At 43.0% G+C, this 14451-nt stretch overlaps 1 protein-coding gene across 1 annotated transcript in view; it reads right to left on the minus strand.

The window, feature by feature from the left end:
* Window positions 1-14451, minus strand: part of MYO10 (myosin X) — a 159201-nt gene that overhangs the window by 117782 nt on the left and 26968 nt on the right. The window contains exon 2 of the mRNA XM_061449258.1: window positions 10413-10511. Within this exon, the coding sequence (XP_061305242.1) occupies window positions 10413-10511 (99 nt within the window). The remainder of the gene's footprint in view (window positions 1-10412; window positions 10512-14451) is intronic.

The raw sequence follows: 14451 nt of genomic DNA on the forward strand, positions 1-14451 counted from the left end.
AACTTTACATTTCCTGGGCAAATCTTGTGGTGACAGAAGCCCTGTGTCATTGCATTTAAGTCAATAATGATGCACAGATAATGCCAATGAAGCCTGGCCATCAGATTTCAATGTATATTAAATGCCTGCTGGAAAGCAGCATTAATAATAGAACAGATTTTATTATTTATTTCTAATTAGAACTCCTTGCTGATGCTAGTGAAAAAGAAAAAAGCCACTTTCAAAAAAATAATAATCAGCAGTAAAAGACATATCATTATTTTCATTATAGTTTGTGGCACTTCTAGCTATTAAGAACACTCCCTTCCCAGATCTGTTTTCAATAACTTCCAATTCTGCTACACATGGAAAGCTTCAGATGAAGCATTTACTGGCAGGTACACACCTTGCTAATAATGCATATGTATTTTCAAATTAGCTTATTTTATCAACACAGTATTTTTGCTTCACTCAGGCATACAATAATTCCAGCAATTCGATACATGAACACTCTACTAGACTTCTTTGGATAAGGTAAGCTTAATTTAAAGAGGGAATGAATTGTTTCCAAGAGGCAAGATTTTATCTTTGCTGTAGAAGTCATCAGTTCAACTCAGTTACAAATCACTGGAGAAAAATCCCACAGCAAGTTTTCGGTAGAGCCTCAGACATTAAGCAGCTGAACACATCGGGAAAGCCCATCTGCCCCGGTGTGCTTGAGCTGCTGCTGAGTGAGACCTCCTCACACTTCCCCCAGCAGCTCTGGGATGCCACTAACTGTGGTAACCCAATCTGAACGTTGCGGAAGGAGAACCAGACAAGCATCTTGACACTTGTGCTCCTCTAGAGCTGAAGAAGGCTTGAGGAGGTTTTCTGCTCTGCTGGGGTTTGCAAGGAGGTGCCTAATGCCTAGGGCTGAGGTTGCCCCAGTGTCTCCTGAGTAGCTCTGCTCCTGATGGGGGGTACAATGGGCCCCGGATGCCCAGCTCTGCCGTCACCCACCCAGGGACTTCCCATGTTCTGCTGGGAGCTACAAGCTCAAATCTAATTGATGCTTCCTCTGATACAGGTCCCTCTCCCCTCGTGTGTGTGCCACAACCACCCAACTGCAAAGGGGCAGTACACTGCTTTCCCACAGTGCAAAAACAGGCCCTGCCGCATTTACTAGCTTTCCAGGATTTGACTTTGCAACACAGTGTTTTTTACTAAGTATATTTTATGGCTGTCCTTAGTTAAGTCAGCTTGGATAGATAAATCTCCTTAAATCACCTCTCAGCTCCATCACGTGTATGGTAAACAGGACCTAGCTTGTTTTACAAAATAAAGCATGTTGGGTGAGGAAGAAACACATGACCTATGCTAACATTTTCTTCCCCTGGTTTAGCGAACATGAAAGCACCACCATTAAAGAGCACTTAAAAGTTCCTTTTGCAGCTAATATTGAAAGAGTTTATTATCACATTGTAAAAATGCTTTAGGGGAAATCGCATTCCGATAGCATTCTCATGAGAGAAAGTCTGACGCTTTCAAACAAGGACTCGCTTTGAAATGCTCAAGAATGCAAACATCATGGGACTCCTGGGGATACAGTGACACATTTTATCCCACCAGGAAGCTTCTGTGTTCCCTACTAAAAGAACCTGAAGTTCTGCAAGAAGAGCTGCATCTTTCAAATGGAGAGCAATTTGGACATCAAGCCTTGAAAGTAACCTGGGACTGAAACTCCAATCTGAATCCACAGATTTAGTTTGTTCAAACTTAGTTTGTGCAGTGAAGGGTACCCGGAGATGCAGAGGATCCCCCTTCATTCCTGCACTACTTGGATGCACAGAGCTAACACAGACCTCAAGACCTATTTGAGTGAGCCTAGAGGAAAGATCAAAGGAGTCTTCCATGTACAGAACAGCTGGCACACAGTCAAAGGCACCGCAACCTTCCCCAGAGGTCCTGCCAAGCAGACACTGCCTACTTCCCTACACATTGATGCCTCCACCTCACCATACCTGTGAGCCGGTACGTGGGCTGGGACCAAACCAGCACACCGAACACAGCACCGTGCACACCTGCCAGGTGACTGCATCTATTAAACTACTGACTTGACTTCAAATAGTAATGTGCAAGCCCTTTGTCACCAATGCGGCAGTGGGGCAGGAGCAGGACATCACAGAGAAAGGGGGCAGCCCCTTCTCAAAACTCTCAGTACTTCTGAAAATGATTGCTTGCACACATGCTCAAACGCTAGCACTTTCTCACAAGCCCTCATTGCATAAAATTAACCAGTCATTTTTCACTTTTAAATTTAAAATACAGAGAATAAAGAACAATAAAATAAAAAGTTTACTATAATGAAAAATGAGGTTACTTTCTATTACTTGGGTTTGGCTCAACTCTTGATGGGAATAACTTCATGAACAAGTTTATGGGATTCTTTAAGTAAAAAATCTCAGTGTCCCTACTACCATTTATGCATCCCTTATGTATCTATCAAACCTCACCAAAGCACAATTGAGTAGCACCCTGTTGCAGAGAAAAGTATCCCAGAGAGTTAATTGCACTTAACATAAACCATGTGTCCCTAAAAACACCGACAACACTGAACAATGAGATCAGCCCCACATCCAAGGGAATTTAGGAACAAGGGAACAAATAAAGTGACAAGCTTCCTCCTTGTGAAGCTACATATTCATTGTTGTCGTTTTTTGGCATGATGCAGTCTGAATTCCTTCCCATGTTTTGTGAACAGCTGAACTGTGTTCCCTTACAAAAGAAATTAATATGGCAGCCTGCATACATCTGCTTTAATCTTAAAACAAAAGCAGTTTTGCTATCTTTAGTTCAAGCATAATAAAAGCACCAAAAAAGCACAGATGGTTTGGATTTCCCTTACAGAAAGCAAGGGAGAAAACTGACATCTCAACTGTTTACGCAGCCACAACCTACAGCGTGCCCAGAGCAAACCAAGGGAACACACAGTAAGCACCCCTTTGTCAACATCTAAGATATGGATTGCTTTCAGTCAGGTCTTATAAAAAGCATAAAGCAACTCTCTGCTCACAGACTAATGCTTTTGTTCGTGCAGATTTAATTTATAATGTTAGTAAAACACTTTACAATGGCTACACTAATGCTAAACAAATTAATTTCAATAAAGCTAAAGCAAACACTACCATTATGTTTAGGCAACACAGAACAAAACCCTTGAAAACCCAACATTAAAGGAGTTATTTATGGTCATTGCTCAGCCCTCCAGCCCTCATCATTTGTGCATTAAAAATCTCCAGGCTACTCACTTGCAAACTCCCTGACTTCTGACAAAAAGGGGCTATGCATCAGTAGCCAGAAAGTTCCTTTTGCAAGAATGATAAAATCAATTTGATCTGGCAAATGGAGCTGGTTTTGTGGGGTTTTGTTGGGTTTTTGCTTTTTTTATTTAGTTTGGGGTTTTTTAGAATTCAACCTTTCTTCTAAGATGCCTCACTCTAGGATTAAAACTTTCCCCTTCCTGGAATTAATCAAACTGATAGTGGCTTTGGCAGAAAAGGAAGTAACAGGAAAAAAGTAAGGACAGCACATGTTCAACATATCCAAGAAGGACCTCATAACCTGCTCTGTATTTTTAATGTAATATATACACAGCAATTTGCAGGAAAACACACACAAAAAGAGGCTTTTCCCTATTACTAACAAATATTCAAAGAATACCAGTTGTGTGCAGTTCTGGTGTCCTCAACGTAAAAAGGACATGGAACACTTGGAACAAGTCCAGAGGAGGGCCACGAGGATGATCAGGGGACTGGAGCACCTCCTGTATGAAGACAGGCTGAGGAAGTTGGGGCTGTTGAGCCTGGAGAAGAGAAGGCTGCGTGGAGACCTCATAGCAGCCTTCCAGTGTCTGAAGGGGGCCTATAGGGGTGCTGGGGAGTTCATCAGGAACTGTAGTGATAGGACAAAGGGTAATGGGTTCAAACTTAAACAGGGGAAGTTTAGATTGGATATAAGGAAGAAATTCTTTACTGTTAGGGTGGTGAGGCACTGGAATGGGTTGCCCAGGGAGGTTGTGAATGCTCCATCCCTGGCAGTGTTCAAGGCCAGGTTGGACAGAGCCTTGGATGACACAGTTTAGTGTGAGGTGTCCCTGCCCATGGCTGGGGGGTTGGACTACATGATCTTAAGGTCCTTTCCAACCCTAACCATTCCATGATTCTACAATTCTATGCAAAAATATCACTCTTGGTATAAAGCAGATAAAAAGGAGAGCTGAATGAGACAAAAAAAAAAAAAAGTTTTCTGCTAGAGATACGGCATTATGAAATGTCTTTTTAGTATTTCTATGCTATATTAATATTTCGGAAAAGGTAAGAGACCCAAACTAATGATTTTTTCAATTAGCAGATACTTAAAAACTAAAAAAGACAGGACATAAAAAAAAAAAAACAACAAAAACACAACACCACTCTGTTCAGTGTATGAGTGCTTCCACTTGAATCAGTGATCAAACACTGTAGTCATAAGTAACATTTGGGGGCCTGAAGCAGCGTTTCCATTAAGGAAAAATGTGAAGCCCTAAGGTCACGTTACATCCTCACTAGGCACTGGGAGGCTTTTGTGCATTGCTGCTACGCTCCATTAAATGCTTCAGAGGAGGGATGGGACGAAGCAGCTCAGTGGGCTTGGGGGACACGTGTGGGCTTGCAGGATAGGTATGGCTCTGTAGCCTCACCTGGTTCACTGAAGCCTCCTTCTGAAGAGCATGAGATGGAGAAAGCACAAGGGAGGGGGCACAGCCCCCCCTCCTTCCAGTTCCTCCCAAGCAATGCCCCCAGGCTGGGGTACCATGCACCACCTGCCCAAGCCTGGGAGGAGGCAGGGAGACCAGTTTCCCCACAAGTGCTCCCAGCAGACACTCCCGGCGCCCAGCTCACATCTGTCATGAGCTCTGTTTATAGGCGCGTCAACAGATGCTTGCAGCGAGAGTCGCTGGACTTTGACATTGGGCAGAAAGATGTAAACACTTCTGCAGAAGATAAATCCCGAGCACTAAAAGGCACCCCAGCTGACTTCTGGCCCTCCCCGACCCTGTCACATCCCCCAAGCCCAAAATTCCCCATACACAGTCCTTAAAAACGACAGAACCAAAACACACACAAAAAAAAACCAAGATGCAAATAGCCACAGCACCAAGTATTTTAAGTATACTAGAAATAATCAGGAGAATTACTACAAGTAAGCCAAATATAACTAACTGCAGAATGAGGCAAACTTTACACTGTTTAGACAGATGGAATCCGATTTCCTGGTGTAAAGCTGCTGAATTTGGCATTGACCCTGAGCCCCAAAGACAGGGGATCTGCTGCCCAAAACACACATATGGCTAGAGCCGGTAGTCACTATTCTTCATAAGTACCATTAAATTAAAAACCATGAAAGTCTTCATAAATAAAGTTTGCAGAAAGAGATAGATTTATTTAATGCTAAGAGCAGCCAAGACCAAAGCCCACTGAATATAATTGTGAATTTTCTTAAGAGGCTGTATACACAAAGGAACACACAAAGGGCTTCTTTAAAATGCTGCCTTGTAAGGGTGTATTTCAAGAGTAATGGATATTGAAGTCAAGGAAAGGTCCACAAAAACACTGTTCGTAAAGATTGTTGAGTCTTCACATGGAAGAGCTAGAAGCAAGCACGATGCTTTTCTACAGTAACTAAGAAAATCCTTGTCCAGAAGGATTTACTTCTCCAATGCCCGATCCTAATGAACCGATGAAGCCAAACACAGCATTTACTGATAAACAGTCCTACTGACTTCAGTAACTTAAGCCAAGTAACTTCAGTGGTGTTATTCATGCCCTGTGAATATGAACGGAAGACTCTTGTTTAAAAGGGCTCCTCACAGTAGCAAAGGCTAGCACGAGAGAGACCCAAGCAAGGGTGAGAAAGGACACAAGGCAAAGAAAGAGTCCTTATGAGAAGTGCTTAACCATTGCCTGCAGGTTTGAGATTTTTATTTCTTTTCTTTTAAACCAAAAATGAAGAAAACACGCACTCTCCTAGTACAACCACTCGGCAATTTCAGCATAATCCTATTGCTAACACAAAACATCCAAACAAAAGGAACCCCAAGAACCAAGGAAAGAAAGAAAAAAAATCACCCCCAAACCTCAAACAAAGCCCAAGTGTGACTCTTCTGAATGAGGTCACGATGAAAAACACTCCCAGCCTTCAAACTAAAGGAGGAGGGGGGTAGGAAAGAAGAAAGGTGAAAACTTCTGTGGAAAACATACTTGAGCCATGTTTAACAAGGACCATCTGTAGCCTTCCAATCCCCGAGATGCAGATATGCCCCAGTAGAGCCACAGTACATTAAACACACAGGAAAAAATACTTTTGTTGCTGATCAAACCACTTACAGGTGCTTCTGATTTGAAGCTACAGATACTGAGCAGCACAGTTTGCTGATATAACACCATGACATGAAGGACTTCTTTGTAGAGAAAGTTCACAGAAAGCTGGTTTAACTGTGGAAGTCTTCACTGGTAAAATGTGACATCTGTTTTTAAAAAGCCTACATTTTTGGGATATTACCACTCAGCTGCTTCTATTTATAAGATACTTGATTTAAAAGTTCCTTTCAGTCAGCTAAGCAGGTATGCAACTAAGTATCCTGAAATTTCAGTGTCAGACCTGGGTCAGTTTGCAGGAATTGATTCAACTTTTACTTCTCCTTGGATGAATTTCTTCAGAGCAGATTTCCCCTACCCACACACACCTTATATGTCTTACATTATAGGTTTTCCCTTGCAAGGGAACGGGCATTATTAAAATGTGTGCTCTTAGTGCTGTTCTGAAATTCCTCAGTGCTCAAAGGCTTAAACACAGTGCTACTTACACAAACCACCAGGACATTAAAAAATAAAACAGGGGTGGGGAAACCACACTGATTACACATTTAGTAGCATTATTTTTATATATATTTGGATGTATAAATGGAAGAAAAAGTAGAGAGTCCTAATTAGGAGACAAAAAAGATGATCTTGAAATTAATCCCAGGCAACTCGACAGTTCTTCTAAAAGGTTTTACAGCCCCCAAGGTTTTTCTATTTGCTATCTATGCTTTCACTGGGGACAGTTTCAAGTGTGTCTGTACAAGTCAAGAGCACAATGCAGTCCTCTTCCACGCACAGGGAAAGTCAGTATTTTATCTGAAATAAAGGTTACATTTTTCAGAGAAGAAAAGGAAGGAAACTTGAAAGAGGTTTATTCTCAACAAAACCACCAGTACTCTATCCAGCATACACATGTAAGTCATTTCAAACAAAGCATACAGTAACAGCAGAGCTTTTAGCATTTTATTTAAACATTCACTTGAGTGTTATATATACACAACTTCATTAAAAATTTATAGAATATGACAATGAGGAAATGTCTGCTTTATTGCAAATAAAACTTTAAAGGAAGAAATAATTTTAACCCTAAAAATAGAGGGAGCAAAAATACCCTCAAACATGAAAATATAGATATATTTATAAAAGATTACATTACAGTTACTATATATGTATGTGTCTATATAGACAAGGAAAAATTAGTTGTTTTTTTTTTTAATTTTGAGCATTCATAGACTGCACTGACATACTTTAAATGTGTATTCACAGACATGGTGTTTCCAAAACGTCAGGCACTGAGTCCTTCACCAGCTCTGTCCACTGTAATGGAACAAAAACCAAACCAACCAACCCACCAACCAGCAAATGAGTACAGCATCTTCTCTTCTGTAAAGCATCTGGGAGGTGCTTATAAAGAGGAAAAACATTTACAAAATGAACTGTGCTCACTGCAGCTTCTCAAGCCATTGTAAACCTTTAATTTTCAAGGCCAGCCTGCAGAAGGCTTTTTGTGAGGCACTCCAGAGCCAGCTGCAGCCCAGCATCATGAATGTCTGCTAAGAGGGATGTCATACCTTTCATCTCCCACTCCTTTATCATGGGCTGGGATGGTGAAACATGGCCATGATGTACTCATCCCATCCCTGTGTGTAACGAGCCTTTCATCTACTCTCTACAGTGCCATGCTTCCTTCCTCCTGCCTCCCAACCCTCCTTCCACAACAAGTTAAGAGCACTTCCCTATGAAGACAGGCCAAGAGAGTTGGGCTTGCTCAGCCTGAAAAAGCGAAGGCTTCAGGGAGACCTTATTACAGCCTTCCAGTACCTAAAGGGGGCCTACAAGAAATCTTGAGAGGGCAGGTAAGGGGGGATGGGTGGCTTTAAGGTCAGACGGGAGATTTAGGTTAGATATTAGGAAGAAATGCTTTACTGTGAGGGTGATGAGACACTGGAACAGGTTGCCCAGGGAAGCTGTGGATGCTCCATCCCTGGAAGTGTTGAAAGCCCGCAGTGGATAGGGCTTTAAGCAACCTGGTCTAGTGGAAGGTGTCCCTCCTCACAGCAGGAGAGGTTGGACCAGATGACCTTAAAAGGTCCTCCCCAATTCAAACTGTTGTATAAGTCTGTGAAAGTTGTTTCGTAGCAATTTGCTCAGGGAAACCCAAACCTACAACCTGAAATTTCCTTTTTAGTATATTATATGTATTGGATATTCCCCACAGCCTATGAAATCAGCCTTTTATAACTATCTCACACAGAGGGTGACAACAGCAGAAGGCAGTACTGCAATCGTCTTTAATGATAATTAACTAATAGACTGCTTAATTGAAACATTCAGGCAACACAAAAATACTTGAGAATGAATTATATTGTCATGTGATTATCAAGAAAAGATTCAATACCTGATATGCAACTTCTCAAAATATTAAAAGGTTCTGCAGATTCTTGCAGTGTTGGCATTGGGTAGGATTCCCTACAACCAATACTCCTTTAGCGTACAACTGTATGCCACTGCAGGTTTCTGCAGCCAATTTATCTTACTCAGAACAGAAAGAAGAAATTAAGATGTATTGTGCTATGCTGTTTCCATTACTCTACAAACTGATGTTTGCAAAGGCTTGAAATCCAAACTCAGAATAAAACCTGAGCACAATTCTAGCAAACACACCTTCCTAGCCCACCACCCTGTCAATCACATTTTGAGGAGTCATGCAAAATGCTCAGTGGAAAGATGAAATAGTGTGAAGTCTAGTACAAGTTACTGAATCAAAGATGAATAACAATGTAATAAGGTCCAAACACTTTCATCAGTTTGTCATTAGACTTGACCATGAGCTGCAGTTGTCAAAAGGGTCTGGGAATCAATACACTGGCCATGCTTCAAAAAATCATCATCACCCCATATTTCTGCAACCTGACTCCTTGCTTCCCCTGCCTTGTTCTTCAAAGTGATATACAGCACTGCAGGTATTTCCAGGCTAACAGGGGTAATCATCAGGCATTATCTTAGTTTCATTTCACCTGCTTGCAACCTTCTGCAGCATGCAGGTCAAACAGCAAGGGCAGGATGGGCTAAAAGCTTATCAGGAAAAGCAATGGGAAAAAAAATAAATATTAATTGGGCAATGTCAGCTGACCTGGTCCTTTTGCACACAAAGTGCGCTCCTGAAAACATAAACCTTGAAAGGATTAAGTTATTAAATGCAGTGAATTGCTAGTGTGCCTTTGGCTGAGCAGTAGCCAGCTCAGACCTGCCAAGGAGACGAATGCCATGTCACAGATCTGAAGTCTGCTCCCTACAATCTTCCCATTTCACATCACCTGCTTTTACCACAAGCAGGCCAAACTAATGAAGTTTGTTGGTTTCACCACCACCACCACCTCCCCCCATGGCTTAAAGAGGAAAATTAATTAAAGAAAAAGAAAAAAAAAAAAAGGAGGGGTGGAGAGACAAGCTTAAGCTCCCCATCAGCTTCTTTCACCACTGGCAGCCAGACAAATAGTTACACACTGCCTGAGTGGGCCAAAATAACCCAAGGAGATGCTGGGACCAATCTCTGTTCCTGGCAGGAGCCAGGACTGCTTGACAGCTAAGAAGCAGGTATAATCATTCCCTCAGTCCTCTTGTAACTGGAGCTGGCGGAGCTGCCCCAGTTTTGCTCTGGGAGTTCTGCCTTGCTGCTTCCCATTGTATCTGTGGCACTCCACTACCATGATGTCGCAGTGCCAAGTGCCAGCCCCCTTTTATGTTACTGTAAGGGAACACAACCATGGAGAGGCCACCTACCTATTGCAAAATACGTAACCACAGACCTGTGTGGAACAAGGCTCTCATACCTGGCAGCGTGGCTTCAGCTTTGTCAGGCATAATCATAGCAACTGACCAGACAGGCAATGGAAACAGCTATTAAACCCGAGTTGCTCATTCTGATCATACAAAACGAATATTTCATCCACAAACCTTAGGCTTTTAGTTTCACCTATGCCCTGCCCACAAGGAGAAAGCTTCGTTTCCACAGAGTGGCAAAACCAGGTAAACAAATGTTGCCCATACCTGACCATAGTCTGTCCTGAATACGACGACTCCTTCCGCACAGGAATGCACAGTACTGGGATAATGCTGATTATTTTCTCGCAGCCAGACCCGAGACCCCTACAATAAACAAAATAGAGTTATAGGTACCACAACTGTAATAGTTTTTAATGAAAAAAGAACTTCACTTAATATTTTTCTCTGGAAATACTTATAAAGTAGAAGGAGAGAAGGCAAAACCAAAATCCAAATAAACAAGTGAGATAAATAAAACAATCTCTTAGTGGGTATTTGTTGGTTTCTGCCAGAAGAGTAAACACCAGAGAACTACACTGAAGTGCCTTTTTTTCCCCCTGCAGAAGTTCCCAAAAGCCAGCAACAGCAGCTGGAGCCAATTCTGTGAGTCGTGCCTCATGTTAGCACACGTAAAATTACAAAGAGCTGTTTGAATTTACACACAGTTTAAAAGATCCTCCACAAAGCTGGCTGGCTCCCTACCTGTTTATTTTCAACCTCTGCTAGGCACTCACAGCCAATCATCTTTCACCTTTTTTCTAAACCACTTTGCCCTTTATACCGTCCTCCTCTCCTGGCTGCCCAGCAACACAGAAGATTTAACAAAAGCCAACAAACTGCTAGCAACCAAGGTTACAAACTAACGATATTTGCTTTTTAGAGGGGAGGAAGCAATGGAGACACTATGGGTGAGAAACCTACATCAGTCTAATAAGACAGGGTAGGCACAGACTATTTCGATTTTCACCTAGCTGGTAGATCCAGCATCAAGAAAACAGACATGACCAGCACTGAGAACAAGGGAGGAGGAACCACAGCTGATGCTGCAGCAAAAGCCATCCACGAACAAAACCCACTTAAGTTGCTCCAGTGCAGAAGGCTTTGGCTGCCATGAAAACATTGAGCAAGACAGCAGCACCCCATGGCCTGACCTCCAACCCAAGCTATGCTCCCATTCTCTGCAAACAGACAGCAGGGCCCATATCAGAAAGACGACAGTTTAGTGGTATCTAGAGAATGGAGATTTTTTATTTCCACCAGAAGAGCAAAATTCTCTCCTACCAAATAAGTAGAAAAGGGCTGGGATATACCCTCATAACCATGAGGTTGTGACTTGGGTGTACGATCACCAAGAAAAGCCAATTCAAATGATTAGTTTTGTGTGCTAACATCCAAAGGTTGTCCTTGCTTTCTCTGATGGCAGAACAGCAGCACTGAGACACAACACTCACAATGTAAAGACTCCTGCTGCTTGATTTCTGCAAATGCTAAGAGCTCAGCTGCATGCAGAGGACCAGGTAAGGGCATCCCTCATTTTTTTTCGCCTCCACATTCCGGCAAAAAGATTTGTATTTTAAATGCTGCAAATGCCTGCGGAGCTGTTTCCTCTTCTACCTCCAGAATCTCAAGCCAAATGGTTTCCAAGTTTACAGCAAGTCCGAGGCAGTTCAAATGCAGGGTATGTCAACTCAAAAGCACAAGGTGAGGGCAGAGGGGAACAGAAAAAAGTGTGCTAGCACCCAAGAGGGAAGGGAGGAGCAGGAGCCTGGGAAGCAGCAGGAACAGAACTCCCCAGAGTGGTAAAAGCAATAGAGAGGATTTGAGTATTTAGTTCAAAACGCAGTGACAGCAGTGGGGAGACTTCCACCTGCCCCCCTAGGTCTGCACCAGACTCCAGCTGGCAGAAAACCCAGGGTGATATGTTTTTAATCCTCAAGCTGCAGGAAAACCCTCATGCTGACCAGTCCGAGGGCACCTCTCACCCTGCTCCTTCCACAGGTAGGAAGGCCGATGCAAGGACACTACTCTTGAACTTCCTCTGGTACCACCCCACTGGAGCCAGTAAATAAGAGTGCCCTGTGTCCCTTAGGTACAGGTGTAGGTGTGATGACAGCTTGGAAGGCAACATCCTCATTATTAAGGAATATCTACAACTGCTGGGGTGGGAGACAAAGGGTCTTTCACATTAGTGCAGTTGCTGCCATCAGCCCATTGTCCTCAAGAGCACTCAGGAGTGAAAACTTGAGGCTTGCAGCTGCCCAGAAGCCTCTGTGGGGTGGTGCAATGTGCTCTGACACAGAAGCCACCTGCTCTGCTTAGTCCACCACAGCGTGGATCTAAAGCTGTAAGGCACAAGCACACAGCACTCCATAATAAGAGAGATCTTGCTCAAAGTGCGGTGAACTGAGTCTTTTGCCTCAGACTGCAGTATGTCCTCAGCCACTTCTCTTCACCTGTGCATCACAGAAGGCTGGAAAGTATCTGTGGAGATCAACTTATCCAAACCCTTGCTCAAGCAGAGACACCTAGAGCTGGCTGGCCAGGACTCTGTCCAGATGGCTGTAGAGCATCCCCAAGGACGGAGACTCCACATCTTCCCTGTGCAACCTGTGCCAGTACTTGGTCACCCACACAGTGCAACAGTGATTCTTCACATTTAGAGGGAACCTCCTGCATTTCATTTTGTGCCCATTGCCCTGGTGCTGTCAATGGACACCACTGAAGAATCTGGCTGTGTCCCCTTTGCACCCTTAATCCACATACTTCTATATACTAATGAATATATATGTGTAAGCCTCCCCTCAGAGGCTTCTCAAGGCTGAATAGTTCCAGCTCTCTCAGCCTTTCTTCATAGGAGTGATGCTTCAGTCCCTTCCACACCTTTGTGGTCCTTCCTCAGACCCTATTGAGTATGTCTATGTCCCTCCCGACATACTTTTCTAATGCATCCACCAGAAATACCTATAGAAACCTCATGAGAGGCAATATTCCTGAGTTACCACAGGACACCGTAAGTATGAATTGTCAGCCCATGAAATAACTCCATTCAATCTGACAATCCCTGCTTCATGTTTGAATATTTTGTTGTTATTGATGGGGTCATCCTGGCATAGAATGGAAGGATGGCAAGGTTGTTCAGCACGCAGCAAATTTTTACTTCACTGGGCTTTCCTGCCTCGACCTAACAACCCCACAGGAGAAAGGCTTATACCCCCCTCCAGTAAATAGTTTTGTTCAGAAATTGTAACAGATTTAATGATGGCGACTACTGATTTCACCAAGCTCTGCAGAGTTAATGGCCAAAGGGAGGTATGTACTGCAGTCACCCCAAGTAGCAAAGGGAATTCAGCCCAACATTTGCCACCACCCAGAAAAATGCTTTCTGGGTGGGCATTAAGTGTCTGTACTCATCAGCCTCCCCCTCCTCCTCCTAGACGAAATTAATCCATATAAAAACATGTATAAACAGACAAAAAGCCAATTTGACAAAATGCAGTCAAGTTCTTCACGTGCTTCAGGACAACCTAACTCCTGTTGTTCCACTAGTTTATTATTTGCCAAAATCTCCAAGCTCAAGTAACATGAAGTTTATGCTTTCAAGGGCAATGAAAAGATTATAAACATTAAGCAGCAACAATATTTGCCAAAACCTCAGCATTCAAAATAGCCTCTCACAAGGGGAAGAATGCTTTCCATCTTGTACTAAATAATTAATTTTGCATATTGCTCTCTATGAAAGAAGGGAAAAAGGGCCTGCACAGAAGAGTTCACTTGGTTGGGCTAGTCCTAAAATAAGCTTTTTTTAAAGGAGGAAAGGGCCTGATTTAAACAAATGTACATTGTTAGGGGTCAATAGCTGCTATTCATGGGAGGCTGGAACAATGCAGTTCACAAAGCCCCAGGCATCTGAAATGCAAATACAACGTGTTCCCTGGCAAGGTAGCTCAACAATACCCTATCTGTCCATGGGCTGCAAGGCCTTCCCCTCTGGGGGAGGGAAAGAACAAAAAGGTCTTGGCAAAAGATGCCTCACAAACTATGCAAGTTACAGCCACCAACTGGGCAGCTGTCCCTCCGCCATGCATTAACTATGCACAAGTGACAGTTTTGAGAACAAAATCTTTCAGAGTAGTTAATTTATGGGCAAGACTTGTTGTATGGGACCCACCTGAGGAAAGACTCCACTCAGCACACATGACAGCACATGGAACTAATCTGAATCTGCTTTGGGGAGAGAAGCCTAGTAACCTGGGTTATTCCAGAG

Source organism: Pezoporus flaviventris, unplaced genomic scaffold (assembly GCF_033815535.1).
Source record: "Pezoporus flaviventris isolate CSIRO_AGI_PZ_B2104156 unplaced genomic scaffold, CSIRO_AGI_Pfla_v1 ptg000007l, whole genome shotgun sequence".
Lineage (NCBI taxonomy): Eukaryota > Metazoa > Chordata > Aves > Psittaciformes > Psittacidae > Pezoporus > Pezoporus flaviventris.